We start from the raw sequence: 12,620 nt of genomic DNA on the forward strand, positions 1-12,620 counted from the left end.
AGAAAATGAACAGGGGTGTTTCCCAAAATATCAAATTATTCCTTTAACAGGTGGTAGCGCTAACTTTGAGTGAATTTTTGAATTTGTTTGAGAATGTATTAAATGCCAATACCCTCTCTGTCTCCATCTTTCCCATCACGCTCCCCTTTACTCTTCCCAGTGACCTTGTCAATCGTCTCCAAAACCCGATGTGTCCAATTGCTTTGTCCCCAGTCGACAAAACGTAACGGTACATAAAAAACATCTCTTCTGTACATAGAAAATATATACACTATCTTTTGACTAGACTAACGACAACATGTTCACAAACTCCTTTATTTAAAGTGACGCTTGTTCTCTCTTTGCGTCACATCTTTTTATTCTACTGAAACCCGTGAAACTGTGAGCGACGCAACATAAACGGCATGCGGCGGTCAAAGACTCCAGTGTGAAGCTCTCGCGCTCATTTTTTCAAATTTTTCTTTGTTTTTTTTACTTCACAGCGGAGCGTGGACGTGCGAAATGAAATTAAGGAGAACAGATGAAGAGTGATCAGAGGAATTGGAGAAAGAGAGACAGAAGGATAGAGAGAGAGAAAGAGATGGACTCGCGCTGAAGCAGCTTGGTGAGTCATGGCCATGGGACCTGCAGGTCGTAGGTGCCCGCAAGGAATGTGTGTGTGAGTGAGTGAGTGAGTAAGTGTGCGTTTCTGAGTGTGTATGTGTGCTCATAAAAGTGTGACAGATTGCTTTTATGTCAGTGTGCTTACATCAAGTGCCACGTTGTGTGTGTGTGTGACAATGTTTCTAAATCTTCTCTAATTCTGGACATCCACGTATACATACACGTCTTTTTATGGTGTGCTTATGTGCATTGATGTGAGTGTGTTGGCATGTGTGTTTGTGTGTCAGAGTGAGGACTCATACTGCAACAGTTCATACAGCAGGGGTCCATCACGGTAGCGGATGCCCACAGCGGCTGGCGTTATGTACTGCAGGATGTTTATAGTCCTCCGCAGGCGCCTGTCTACGTAGTGGGCATCCCATGCTGGGTAACGCTTCCTGGGCATGTCAATCTTTATTAGCGGGCCCTCAGGTTTGGTTGTGGGGGGCGCTGACCTCACCTGGAAGACAGGAAGACACGTCTCGGCCACGTCCTCTTCCGTCTGTGACTTGGTCATGTGGGCCGGGGTGGGCGGGGCGGTGGGCGGGGCTGACGGGGGGAGGGGGAGACCCCAGAGCAGCTGGGCGCAGCAGGATGAGGCGGGGCTTGGCTGGAGGTGGGCAGTGGCCGGGTGCAAGAAGCCGTAGTACAGCAGCATGACCAGGACGCCGCCTGCGAATGTCAGGTAGACGCCGCACAATGCTGGGACGGCGTAGGAGTCGGTCAGCACTGGGTCCCTGTAGGCGTACCTGTAGAATGACACCAACACAGGGGGTTAAATGCATGTGAGTGTGTCCACATTGTGTGTGTGTGTGTGTGTGTAGACTAGAGTGCATAACTACATTGTATCATCTTGGCCAATGCCTGCATTGACTGTTTATGATTGTTTATTATCTAATAGCACTCTAGATTTAGCAAATGTTATCCAAACAGGAGTAAACAGTGTATTTGTTGCTGGACTATTTTCAGTGGCGTATTAATCCACATTTGGTGCCCTAGTGATTGTTTGTGGGGGCAGGACAGTGAATGTTTGCTTGGATGTGTTTTTAATAGTTTTTGGACAACATTGGAGCTCCATGGCACAGAGGAATAAGATGTATCATGTGCTTCGTGTGCTGGCCTTCTAGCCCCTGTATGCTGTTTATCTGAGACCTGACACCCTGTAACCTCCTTGTTTTTGAACTTGTGCCTGATTATTGGACTTTGGACTTATCGCCTGCACTCTTTCTGATATGTTTTCTTGTTTTGGAGTCCATCATAACACATACAGACATGACCTCAAACATTTTTCTGACCTTGATAACTGCCCATTGTGTTGCGTGCTTGATTACATGTCACCAACATTTTAGCCCAGTGATGCCAGAATAAACCGCAGGAGCTCCCTACCATTTTAACATTCAAGCATTTTTTTCATACTGAATGAAAAGAGGAAAAAATATGCTGAGGCACATCTTTCTGTCATTTGTGGTCGCTCTGCTTCTGTCCTCTTTTCTCCTTGCTGTGTTGGTGTTTCAGCATGGGCGGCGCTCACGCAACTCCTCCACATTTACACACACAGCGACAGCAAACCAGGTGAAGTGAAGATAACGTGTTACTGGAGACCAAGGTCAGTGGTGGCTGTGGGCAAAACGTGCGTCTTGCCCACCCAATCAAAAATTAAGAGATAAAAAGGGAGCTCTGGAGCATAGCCGTCCACTGGACAGTGTCTCTCATTCCAACATGGCGGTGATGCTGGATGTGGCTTCTACGTCTATTATACTATTAGTATTATTATATGAGCAGCATAAAATGGTCTTAAAATCACAATCTCATAGATCGCAATTATTTCAGAGGCAATATATCGTCCAGCAATAGTTTTTATTGTGACAGGCCTATTCCCAGTGTTAACCCTTGCCTGCCTCATGTACTCCAAAAGCCCAATATACAGTATGTACCTCCACTTTTTGTTATCAAACCATTGAACTGCACCAGCTCTGCCTTGCCTTGTGCATTTGGGCCCTATCCCCAGTATTCCTGTTGTCCTGCCTGCACCAGTTGTGACACTTTAAACCTTGTGTGTAGGAGGCTGTGACAGGCTGAAGGGCAGTGTTTCATTACTCTTTTAAGCAGGAAAATGAGTAACTATTTCAAAAATGAACGCTGTCAAATCAGTCCCTGGGTACTAAGTTCCAAGTCTAATTTTAACCACCGAAAACAAAGAGGCTTGATCTGTGTTGCTATTAGAGTTGTACAGACACATAAAACATTTAGGATCTCAGCATGCAGGCCATTCCAACACCTAAATCAACATCCTCAGGAAATAGAGCTCTTTGATATTGCACCTGCTTTCGTTGGAGTAAACTCTCTCAGCTACCTCAAGTTGGCTCCTTGTGATTTTCAAATCTACACTTGAAACTTCACCTCCTCAAAGAGGTATAACTCTCAGTTACCAACAATCTCTACAGAGTGGAAAAGCTATGGGTTATTGTCTGGCCTGAGACCTGCCTGAGAAGATGTGACAAATAAACCTGACGTCTCCTATGAGGCCATATTGTATGTACATATTGTATTTTTTTAATGATGTTGTATTAGTTGCATCCAGGTTCGACATGCAGAGACGTGGAATTGACAGTAACACTTGGTGTAACTCACCACAGCCCGGTGAGGATAGTGTTCTCGGCCAAAACCACGATGTAGTACGCCACCATTCTGTAGCGCGTCCGTCCCTCCTTCACATTAAACCAGCAGAAGATGTAGACTATGCCAACCACCATGTTGAAAAGCACCTCCTCCCACTTGGACATGCAGAAGTCGGTGCCTCCATGCACCACCCAGAAGGCCATGGCGCACCAGTGGATCACCACAAAGATGCCAAAGTAGATGTGGAAGAGGGAGGCGAAGAGGGCGAGCGAGAGGACGCGGGACGAGATGGTGAAGAGGCGCCAGAAGAGGTGCAGCAGTGCCCCACGGTAGCTCATGCTGCGCTGGTCGTCACGAGAATCTCGGAGCAGTTTGTGGTAGGAGGCCAGAACCCAGGCGAGAGACAGGAGGGAGCCCAGGGAGGAGATGCCTACAGAGAGACAGAGGAGGGTTACAGGTTTTTTTTTGAGGGAATCAATCAGAACAAAGTAGAATCAAGGTTTCAAGGTTCGTGAAACAGAAAGTACATCAGCACAAAATTATTATGAGTCATTGGGGGTGTTTTGTGTAATAATGTGAGCACTCTCTTAAATATGAAGTAGTGTGTGACACGACAGAAACATTTGGTAATGACGCTTAATAGTATGAGTCGGAAACATAAAGTTATTTTTAATGTCCCAGCTGCTGTGTGCATCCACCCTCTAGTACAAGTCACATATTTGCATTAAAGTAGAAGGTGTCCCAAAACTCCAGAGTGATAGGGATGATTAACACCAGTGGGTGGCCGACTAGATGATACATATCCTGGAAGAGGAGGCTGATGGAGTTTGGCTAGCACATCCTCTGAACACTTATGATTATGCTTTCTCTCTGGGACCACCTGAACATAAAACACAATGTGAAAATCCAAAAGCAGCACCATCTGCAGCCTCAAATTACTGAGCATGATGTGTGCAAATTGCTAATTACTGTTTGTGCAGCTGTTGATTTGTATGTGCTTTGTGGGCTATGTGAAAACATGGTGTTATGTTATTTAGCGTGGCAGGTTGTTGGTAGTGTCCATGTCCAGCTTTTCAGACACCCTGTGCAGCAGTCTGAAGAAGTGAAGTCAGTGCACCCGCTGTAGTCTGCGCTCCACCTACACTGCAGCGTCTCGGCTCGGTTCTCCTGGATCATGATGCAGAGCTGCAGGACCAGCTGAGGTGCAGACTCCAGGAAAGTCTCCAGCAGCCGCAGCATGTTTACGTCCGCGTACTCGAACATCATGGCCCAGTACCAGCGCCGCTGGTGCTCCTTCTGCCGACGCGACATGATGCCCAGGTACAATGTCCTGATGTACCTGCAGGGGGTCAGAGGTAGGAGTGCTAATTAATAATCAATCTCTATGCCAGTTTGCAAACTCATTAATTTTCTTTTTCACTAATTCTTTGTTTTACCTGCTTGTAACTTTTGTTTTCAGAAGTTCACTGATACTACTGTTAGCACAGCTACTACTATAAAATAATAATCTGATAATCTGACTTGTCTAACTTCATCTGATAAAAAGCAATGCAAATTAAGAGCTGAAACTATTGGTTGATTAATCAATCAACAGTTGCAGGAAACAGTGCGTTCACCCAGTACAAATATAGTAACTCTAAGTATACATACCAAGAACCACTTCATCTCCTACTGGCCTGTTCTTCTGCTTAATTTGATATATAAAACAAATGTAATTGAAAAAGCCATGCCATAGAGCGCGACTGAACTTGTACTACAAATATTCATTAGATCTATTATCACCTTATTATTTATGAAACTTCTCTGAGAACGAACAGCCATGAAGATTTTGATCCATACATACTGAGTGGATTTCTAGAAGTGGGAACTACAGTACATGTGGGTGGGATGTTGGCAGTGATTCCAATTAAAACAGCCTCAGGGCACTCACAGAGGCTCTGTGCGTGTGAGTGTGTGTGTGTGAACACGTATGTGTATATGTACATGTGTGCATATGTACTGTAATGATATCCTCCTGCTTCCGTGTGTGTGCATTACTATTGCACGTGTGTGGGTGTCATTGCGTGTGTGTGCGCAAGTGCTCCTTCATTATGCATGGATCTGTATGTACTGCTGTTACAGCCATCTGGTTTGAAACGCACAAGCTTAATTCACAAAACATAAATAATGTACCGTCCGTAGGAAAACGCCTACATGTGCACGCACGCCACTCATATATTGTTAGAAAGACTCACATCAGGTCTGGTTAATTAATGATCTAGGGGCACAATGAAGAGAGATGCCTGAAAACTCCAATGTGGACTGCTTTCTCCTTCCCACACTTGCCTTTCATATCTATATTCTGGACTGACTGGACTTCTACATAAACCATTTAAAGATGGATTCATGGATTTTGTAGCTTTAAATTAGATAAAAACACCACAATACTGTTTGTCCTTGACTCAAGAACAATGAAGGATAAATAACCAGCATCATCTGTTTGGCTTTTTTAAAATCTATAAACAGGAAGTCCTTGTGCTAATGTTCAAGTTAAGGATTGAGGCTTTACTGCGCAGCGTGGCAGGCGACCCTGACAGCCACTTAACGCCTTGACATAGAAGGATGTGGTTTCAAACCATATGTACCGAATACAGTAGATCTTCCACCCTACCCCCACCACTCTCACTCTTCCTTTTCCCTCTCGCTCTCTTCCCTCTCCCTTCCCCCCTCCTACTCCCATTGTGCATGTGCAACCTTCTCTCCCTCCTCCTTCTCCTTCCTCACCCCTCCTCTCCACAGCCTCGCCATCTCTAAGCGATCTGTCTCAATCAGGCCGTACCATTTCCTCAACCGCAAACACCCCCCGTCTCCCTCCCCTCCTGCTTCTTCTTCCTTCTTCTCCTGCTCCTCCACTTCCTCCAGGTGGGAGAGTCCATTGTGTAGGTTGAGGGGGTGATTACTGGGTGGGGTGAATGGAGTTAGAGGAGGTGTGTGTGTGTGTGTGTGTGTAAGGTGTGTGTGGGGGTTTATTTAACCCTACAACCACAGAGAGACTGAAGGAGAGGAGCTGAGTAGCACAACAGGATGTAAACACACACACACACTCATCACTCCATTCTCCCTGCTGGCCGCCCGGGGGCAAGTGGACACCATTAAGGAGTCTTCTCGAAGAGAGGGGTGGGGAGGGAATGAGAGTGAACGCTGTCCTCGTATAGAGAGCTAGGAGGCAGGAAATAAGATAGCGCACTACTGCTTCTTCTGCTGTCAAAGCTGCACACACACACACACACACACACACACACACACACATTTACACACACTTACACACACACAGTATTTGAAACAGTATTTGAAACAAGAGGCAAGGGAGCAAAGAATCTACAGTTGCAAAAGAAAGACATAAGTGTAAAAGCAAAAGGGTGCATGTGTGTTTCTGTTTTTTCCCGCCAGTGCTTTTAGCGCTACAATTAGCACCTACCCTTATCCAACTGTGTATATGTGTGTGTGTGTGTGTGTGTGTGTGTGTGTGTGTGTGTGTGTGTGTGTGTGTGTGAGAGAGAGAGAGAGAGAGAGAGAGTGAGCTAGAGAGGGAGATGTGTTGCCAGAAGCGCAGATGCTTTTCCTCTTTGTACTCTCCATGCATGCTGACACTCATGGGAAGAGCCGTGACACCGTTTTTCCACTGGTCACACAAGCTGACACGCATGAACACACACGTACACACACGTGCAAAAATACGCGCACACACACACACACACACACACACACACACAGTCCTGACTCCTCTGCTCTACATGTTCAGTGAGGAACTCTGACTGTGACGCTGTCCATGGTTCTGACTGTGAATTCAGCACCATGGACAGCACCTCAGCTACACCCTAACACACACTGTTGTACCAACTTTAGTTCACATTTAGAGTGTGTGAAGGCTTCCTGTAGTAACAGTACAGTCAGTGACCAGGAAATCTCTTTGCCAAGATTGTACAGTATAAGTTGCAGCATTAACTTCCCATAAGGTGACCCAAAAAAGAAAAGAAAGTCATAGAAGTTCTTCTAGATCACAGAGTTTGTCTCACTGTCCCTCTGAATATCTGTCTGTCATTCCCAGATAGTAAGTGAAGCGTAGGGGAGGTCACAGAGAGCGTTTCTCTGTCCCTCCCGCCTGTCAGAGTAAAGCAGGCTTTGCTTTCTTCCAGCTTCATCGAGCAGACACCCCACTCTGCCCATTAGCGGCATTAAGTGTGTGTGAGGAACAGACAGTGTGAGATGCAGACAGGGAGTGTGGTGACAGGTTAGGATCAGGTGTGTGTGTGTGTGTGTTGTTGTTTGTGCCCCTCCCTCCTACCTCCACACTTGTCCCAGCTGGAGGATGTGTATGATGGCCTGCCACAGCCAGATGGTGGCCAGCTGCAGGCGGTCCCTGCCGGGATACAAGCACCCCAGGGCCACCGCGCCCCGCTTGGTCAGCCCCTCCACCTCCCCGAGCCCCCCGCCGGTGTAGTCCTGCACGAACCAGCGGAAACTCAGAATCTGGACCAGAACCGACGGAACCAGCACGAAGAAGAGAGTGAGGCCGAACCAGAGGTAGTCCTGCCTCTGATAGTAGTCCACCGCCAGGCACAAGTCCGTGCCAACGTCCCAGAAGAAGACGAGGAGGGCGAGGATGATCCAGAGGCAGTCCAGCCACAGCTGCTCCCGGGGTGGGCAGTGAGTCTCCCTAATGCCGACCCCTCCGGCAGGCTGGCCCCCTCCGAGCAGAGAGCCGAGGCAGGCTGAGCGGCAGCCCCAGTAGCAAGCGGAGGAGCGGCAGCACTGACAGATGTGGATGGCGGCGGAGTCCAGCGGCTCCTCGGCATCAACATCGTACAGCTGGGCGAAACCGCCGCCGCCGCACCCGACCCCGGCTTTGCCGCCGTCCGACTGCGCGGCCATGTTCCCCTTCCCGCTCCTGCCCTCCTGCGAAACGCACGACAACCGCACCGTTGTGCTTCCTCGCGGGGCGCGGATACCACGTCACTTCCCAGATACCTGCTGTCCCCTTCCCTCTCGCGCCGCGGCGACTGCTGTGTCTCTTTCCCGCCCGGGGCGCGAGGAGCCATCAGAGCCGGCGGCCGCGCGACGGCGGCTCCCCTTCTTCCTCGTCCGGTCGGGACACCGCCACCGGGCGCTCTGGAGCGGCAGCAGCAGCAGCAGCAGCGGAATCAGCTCCCGTCGTGGTCCAGCAGCCCTGCATCATCCCGTCCTGCGCGCGCGGTCATCTAGGGCGACGGGAGGCTATGACGTAATGCATCTCCCGCTGCTCTTAAGACGTGTGAGTGAGCGCGTGTGTACGTGTGAGTGTGTGGATGCGTGTGTGTGTGTGGGCGCGCGCCGGTCACCGGACTCTCAAACCACGACTCGTGCCAGTGTGAACCTTCCTGCTCAGTCAACCGTAGGACCTCCGACTCCCGCCGCTCATCCCGCCCGCAATCAGGCTGCAGGTACCCGGCATCCGCTGCAGCCCATGTCCGCTCCGCTCCTTTCCGCAGCTCCAGCCCTCTGCAGCTCCGGCTTCCCCACTCCTCACTTTCTCTCTCACACTCACTCCGCCCTCTACCGGAAAGCAACTTCAACCCAGAATTCACATCTGCACACAGGCGCGCGCACGTGCACGCGCACCGGCGTTGAAGGGTCGTGCAATAGCCCCCTGCACTGTAGGGTGATTGTTTTCTGACTGAAGCAGCTTGTTTCCTCTATCAAGAAGAGAGGGGAGAATGAGACATTCATCTTTCCATCAATCATCATATTTCTTTCATCAATCTCTTCCCACCTCTCCCTTTCTCCCTCACACTCTCCATCCACCCCCCTCCCCCCCTCCCCCAGTGGGCTGACTGCCCAGTGGCTCTGCCAGCCTAATCAGCATAACATATGTTTGTGTGTGTGAGAGATCCCTGCTATAGGCAAGCATTTAGGATTTAGGAATTGGAGAAACTGGGATGGACAGTGTGTGTGTGAGAGAGGAGGGGGTGGGAGCTCAGGGAGCTGGAAAGCAGAGAGGCATATAGAGAGAGAGAGAGGGGTGGATTTAGGAATTAGAGGAGGGATGAAAGGAGTGTGTGTGAGAGAGAAAAGATGATTCAGGCTGAAGCTGTTCCAAAGGATAAAAAGATTGACGGGAGGAACCCAACAGAGGATGATTGGAAGACTTAGGAATTGTTGGAGGGAAGAAAAGGGCACGTCAAAACACAGACGAGGGAAAAAGAAGAGACATGTTTGGGGGATAGAGCCATAAAAAAGAGATTGCAGAAAAATAATTGACCTTAGGAGACAGGAAAGTAAGGACAGACAAATGAATAGCATATTGGAAGAAAACAAAAAGAAGGGATGAATTAAGGAGGTCATTAAGGAGCTACATAAGAAATTTAAGAGGAATGTAGAGGAGTGAAAGAGATTTGAAGAAATGTTTTCACATGCGTGCACAGGCTGCATCACAAACACGTGCCTGCACACACACACACAGAAATATGCAAGAATGCACTGCATCTCTTCATCTCACACACACACACACACACACATACACACATACTCCTCGTTCTCAGAAGCACGTTCCTGTACAAGCACTTTCTCTCTCTCTCTCTCTCTTTCTGTCCACTGGAGATTAGCCTCTCTGTTGTCATGGCGACCGTGGCTGTGCGGCTGAAGGACAGGGAGAGCGAGTAGATGGTTGTATTGCTGTATTTGTGTGTCTGTGTATGTGAGCAAGAGACAATGAGAGTGAGTGACAGCTACGCTCCGTGTTATTCGGCTACAGCTCAGACTGTGACCCCCCCACACACACACACACGATATCTGGACTTGATGCTAAAATCTTTCGAAAATTCAGAGAAATATGTCCTGAACACCTGCAGAGGCATGTGTCAGCAGCAACCTGGTAGTTTGCTGCTTTTCATGAATTTGAAAATTAAATCCTCAGAAAAAGTCAAGGTTGCACATTGTGTCACAACTTCCCTCCCAGGATGTTAATCCAAACAACTTTTTTTTTCCTGTTTTGTTGCCAGTATGAGGCTCAATATGCCATGAAAAGCTTTTGCTAAATTCCTGGACGGCAGTTTTGAAAGGAAAAAAACACACATGCAGGGAAAACCAAACCTCTTTGCACAAATCAAAGATAGCAGCTGTAATCCCACCCTCCTCAATACGATGTTTTTCCAAATTAATTTGCAAAAACCGCCGGAGGAGTCGAGATCAAATGCTGCTTGTGTGCTGATGATTCTGTCGTGCTATTCAAGGCAGAAGCAGGCAGCGGCAGCAGCTCCTGGTTCAGCAGTAAACCTCAAAAGGTCCAAACAATTACCTTGCTCTGAGTTGATGGGAATTGGGACGGCACAAAATCTGGCTATGAATGACAGGAAGGACGAGGCGAGATAACAATGCCTCATATTTACAGGAATTTGTTTTGAATCTGCAGCCAAAGCTCTGCGGAAAAACTCTAATTAAATAAGAATAAGAGTAATTAAATAAGAGCCTTACAGTTATGTAGACAGGAGAGTCCTGAGTTTATTAACAGACCCCGCTGCATCCAGGACGAACCTTTCATCAATCAGAGACAAAATTAGAGTGAAAAATTGTTAGGGAAATACAACTAATACACAAGGTTAACTGGAGCTTTATTTGTCTCTCAATAGAGATCGCACAGTGGAACATAATGTGAGCACAGTAGGGAGGACAGCTGAGGAGGACACTGACTACCTCCAGCCGCTAAATAGAGTCTGCCTGTTTGTCCTAAAGCTAAAAATGTAATTTGTTCCACCATAGCAGGTGCAGATTACATTTTTATCATTCTTACTGGTTCAGGAAGTTTGGCGACCTTAAAATCTTCTGTATCCAAGCTCTAACCATATTCAACCTGAGCAGAGCTCTAATTGGCCACAATAACTCCAAACATCTGTGCACTCACTGAGCCTTTAAAGGCCCTGTAATATGTGAAATGCACTTTTTAATGTCTTTCCAGCATGAATATGTGTCCCTGGTGTGCCTACAGACCACCAAACTATGAGAGAAAAATGGAGCATGCACAAAGAGGCTGAAAACAGCTGCAGCAGCCATGTATGAGAAAAATAATGTTTTTTGATGTAAACCATGTCACCATGTAAATCTTTTCGAGTAGGGCCTAAAAATACAAGAAGGAACCTGAAAATAGTGTTATTAAGTATTATACTTCTTTTAAAGTAGAAGTATAAAGTAACATAAAATGAACACACTTATATAAAGTACACGTTCCCCAAAATGCACCTAAGTACTTAAGTAAATGGATCTAGTTCTGTTCCATCCCTTGAGGCTGAAGGTACAACATGTACAGCAGAGACGGAGATACGCCATCATGACTGTTACAAGAAGAGATAGTCTTTAAAAAATGTAGATACAGTATATAACAGGAATGATAATACATGTTGTGCTGCAAAATATATGATTGTATACCAAGATGTCGAGGAAGCTAGCAGACTGATGCTATGAAAAGGTCATTATAAAGGCATGTCATGTTCACAGAGGCAGTTTTATACCTTTTTCAATGGAAATACATGTGCCACCATTTTACTGTTTTGGCAGTGTAAGAAACGTACTTTCATGTCACGTTAAGAGCTTATTTGAATCTGACACAAAAAATAAGACATTTATATAATTACACGTGTCTTGCAGAATGCAGTGAGTTTTCAAGGTCTTTGGGATGTTTGGAGTTCATTTGGAGTTTGTTTTTGGCACACAAATGCAGATTAATCAGCAAAAACCGAAGAATCTGAGCTGTCAGTGACCTTGACCATGTGGCAGTTTTGCGTCAAAGTAATTCCGGCTGTCTCTTCCTGCTGCACCCTGAACGAGCCATTTTGTTATCCAGGGTTTTAGGACTGATTATGGGAAGAACCACTTAAATGCTGATGACTTTCGTGCTCCTTTGGGGGCCGATTTGTCAGGAATTAGGAATAATGCTGAAATTGAAGCAGTACGGGAAGGAGGTCCTGCAGCTGCTTCAGAATCGAAGGGTTTTTATGGTGTGGTGCCAAGGTCAATGTGCAGTGCAGCGCTGCGGCAGGCTTGGCTTGACTCGAGACTATCAGGAACACAGGGGTCAACTCAGGTCAAGCAGAATTTATTGTATATGACGAGCAAAAGGAACAAGCTCACTTAAAATGGGGGGAAAAATCAAGTGTGTGCACTAGCTTAGGTACGAAGAGGACAAGACAGCGCTGGAGCTCCAGTGTTATGTATAAATTGAGGAGCATTGTCGTTGATTGGTCAAAGAGTCTGCTGATGCATCATTCAGTGAGGACGTCGTGTTCAATGTGTGAGAAATGCAGGAGGGCGGCTTTGCTGCTCGGAGTGGTCACAGACACAGTGGCTGAGCA

At 47.2% G+C, this 12,620-nt stretch overlaps 1 protein-coding gene across 1 annotated transcript; it reads right to left on the reverse strand.

Annotated features, from left to right (window-relative positions):
* Window positions 1-886: 886 nt before the first annotated feature.
* Window positions 887-8,172, reverse strand: xkr6a (XK, Kell blood group complex subunit-related family, member 6a). Its single transcript, XM_070855724.1, has 4 exons — window positions 7,586-8,172; window positions 4,404-4,600; window positions 3,274-3,691; window positions 887-1,391 (listed from the first exon to the last, which is right to left on the reverse strand). The coding sequence occupies exons 1-4, from the start codon at window positions 8,170-8,172 to the stop codon at window positions 887-889; spliced, it is 1,707 nt and encodes a 568-aa protein (XP_070711825.1).
* Window positions 8,173-12,620: the final 4,448 nt, after the last annotated feature.

This window comes from Pempheris klunzingeri, chromosome 24 (assembly GCF_042242105.1).
Source record: "Pempheris klunzingeri isolate RE-2024b chromosome 24, fPemKlu1.hap1, whole genome shotgun sequence".
Taxonomy (NCBI): domain Eukaryota; kingdom Metazoa; phylum Chordata; class Actinopteri; order Acropomatiformes; family Pempheridae; genus Pempheris; species Pempheris klunzingeri.

Coding starts and splice junctions, on each gene's coding strand:
- xkr6a (XM_070855724.1), bottom strand. CDS start 8,172: ATGGCCGCGCAGTCGGACGGCGGCAAAGCCGGGGTCGGGTGCGGCGGC. Junction 3,692..4,403: donor CCGAGCCGAGACGCTGCAGT/GTAGGTGGAGCG, acceptor GTCTCTCTGTAG/GCATCTCCTCCCTGGGCTCC. Junction 1,392..3,273: donor ACTATCCTCACCGGGCTGTG/GTGAGTTACACC, acceptor GTCATTCTACAG/GTACGCCTACAGGGACCCAG.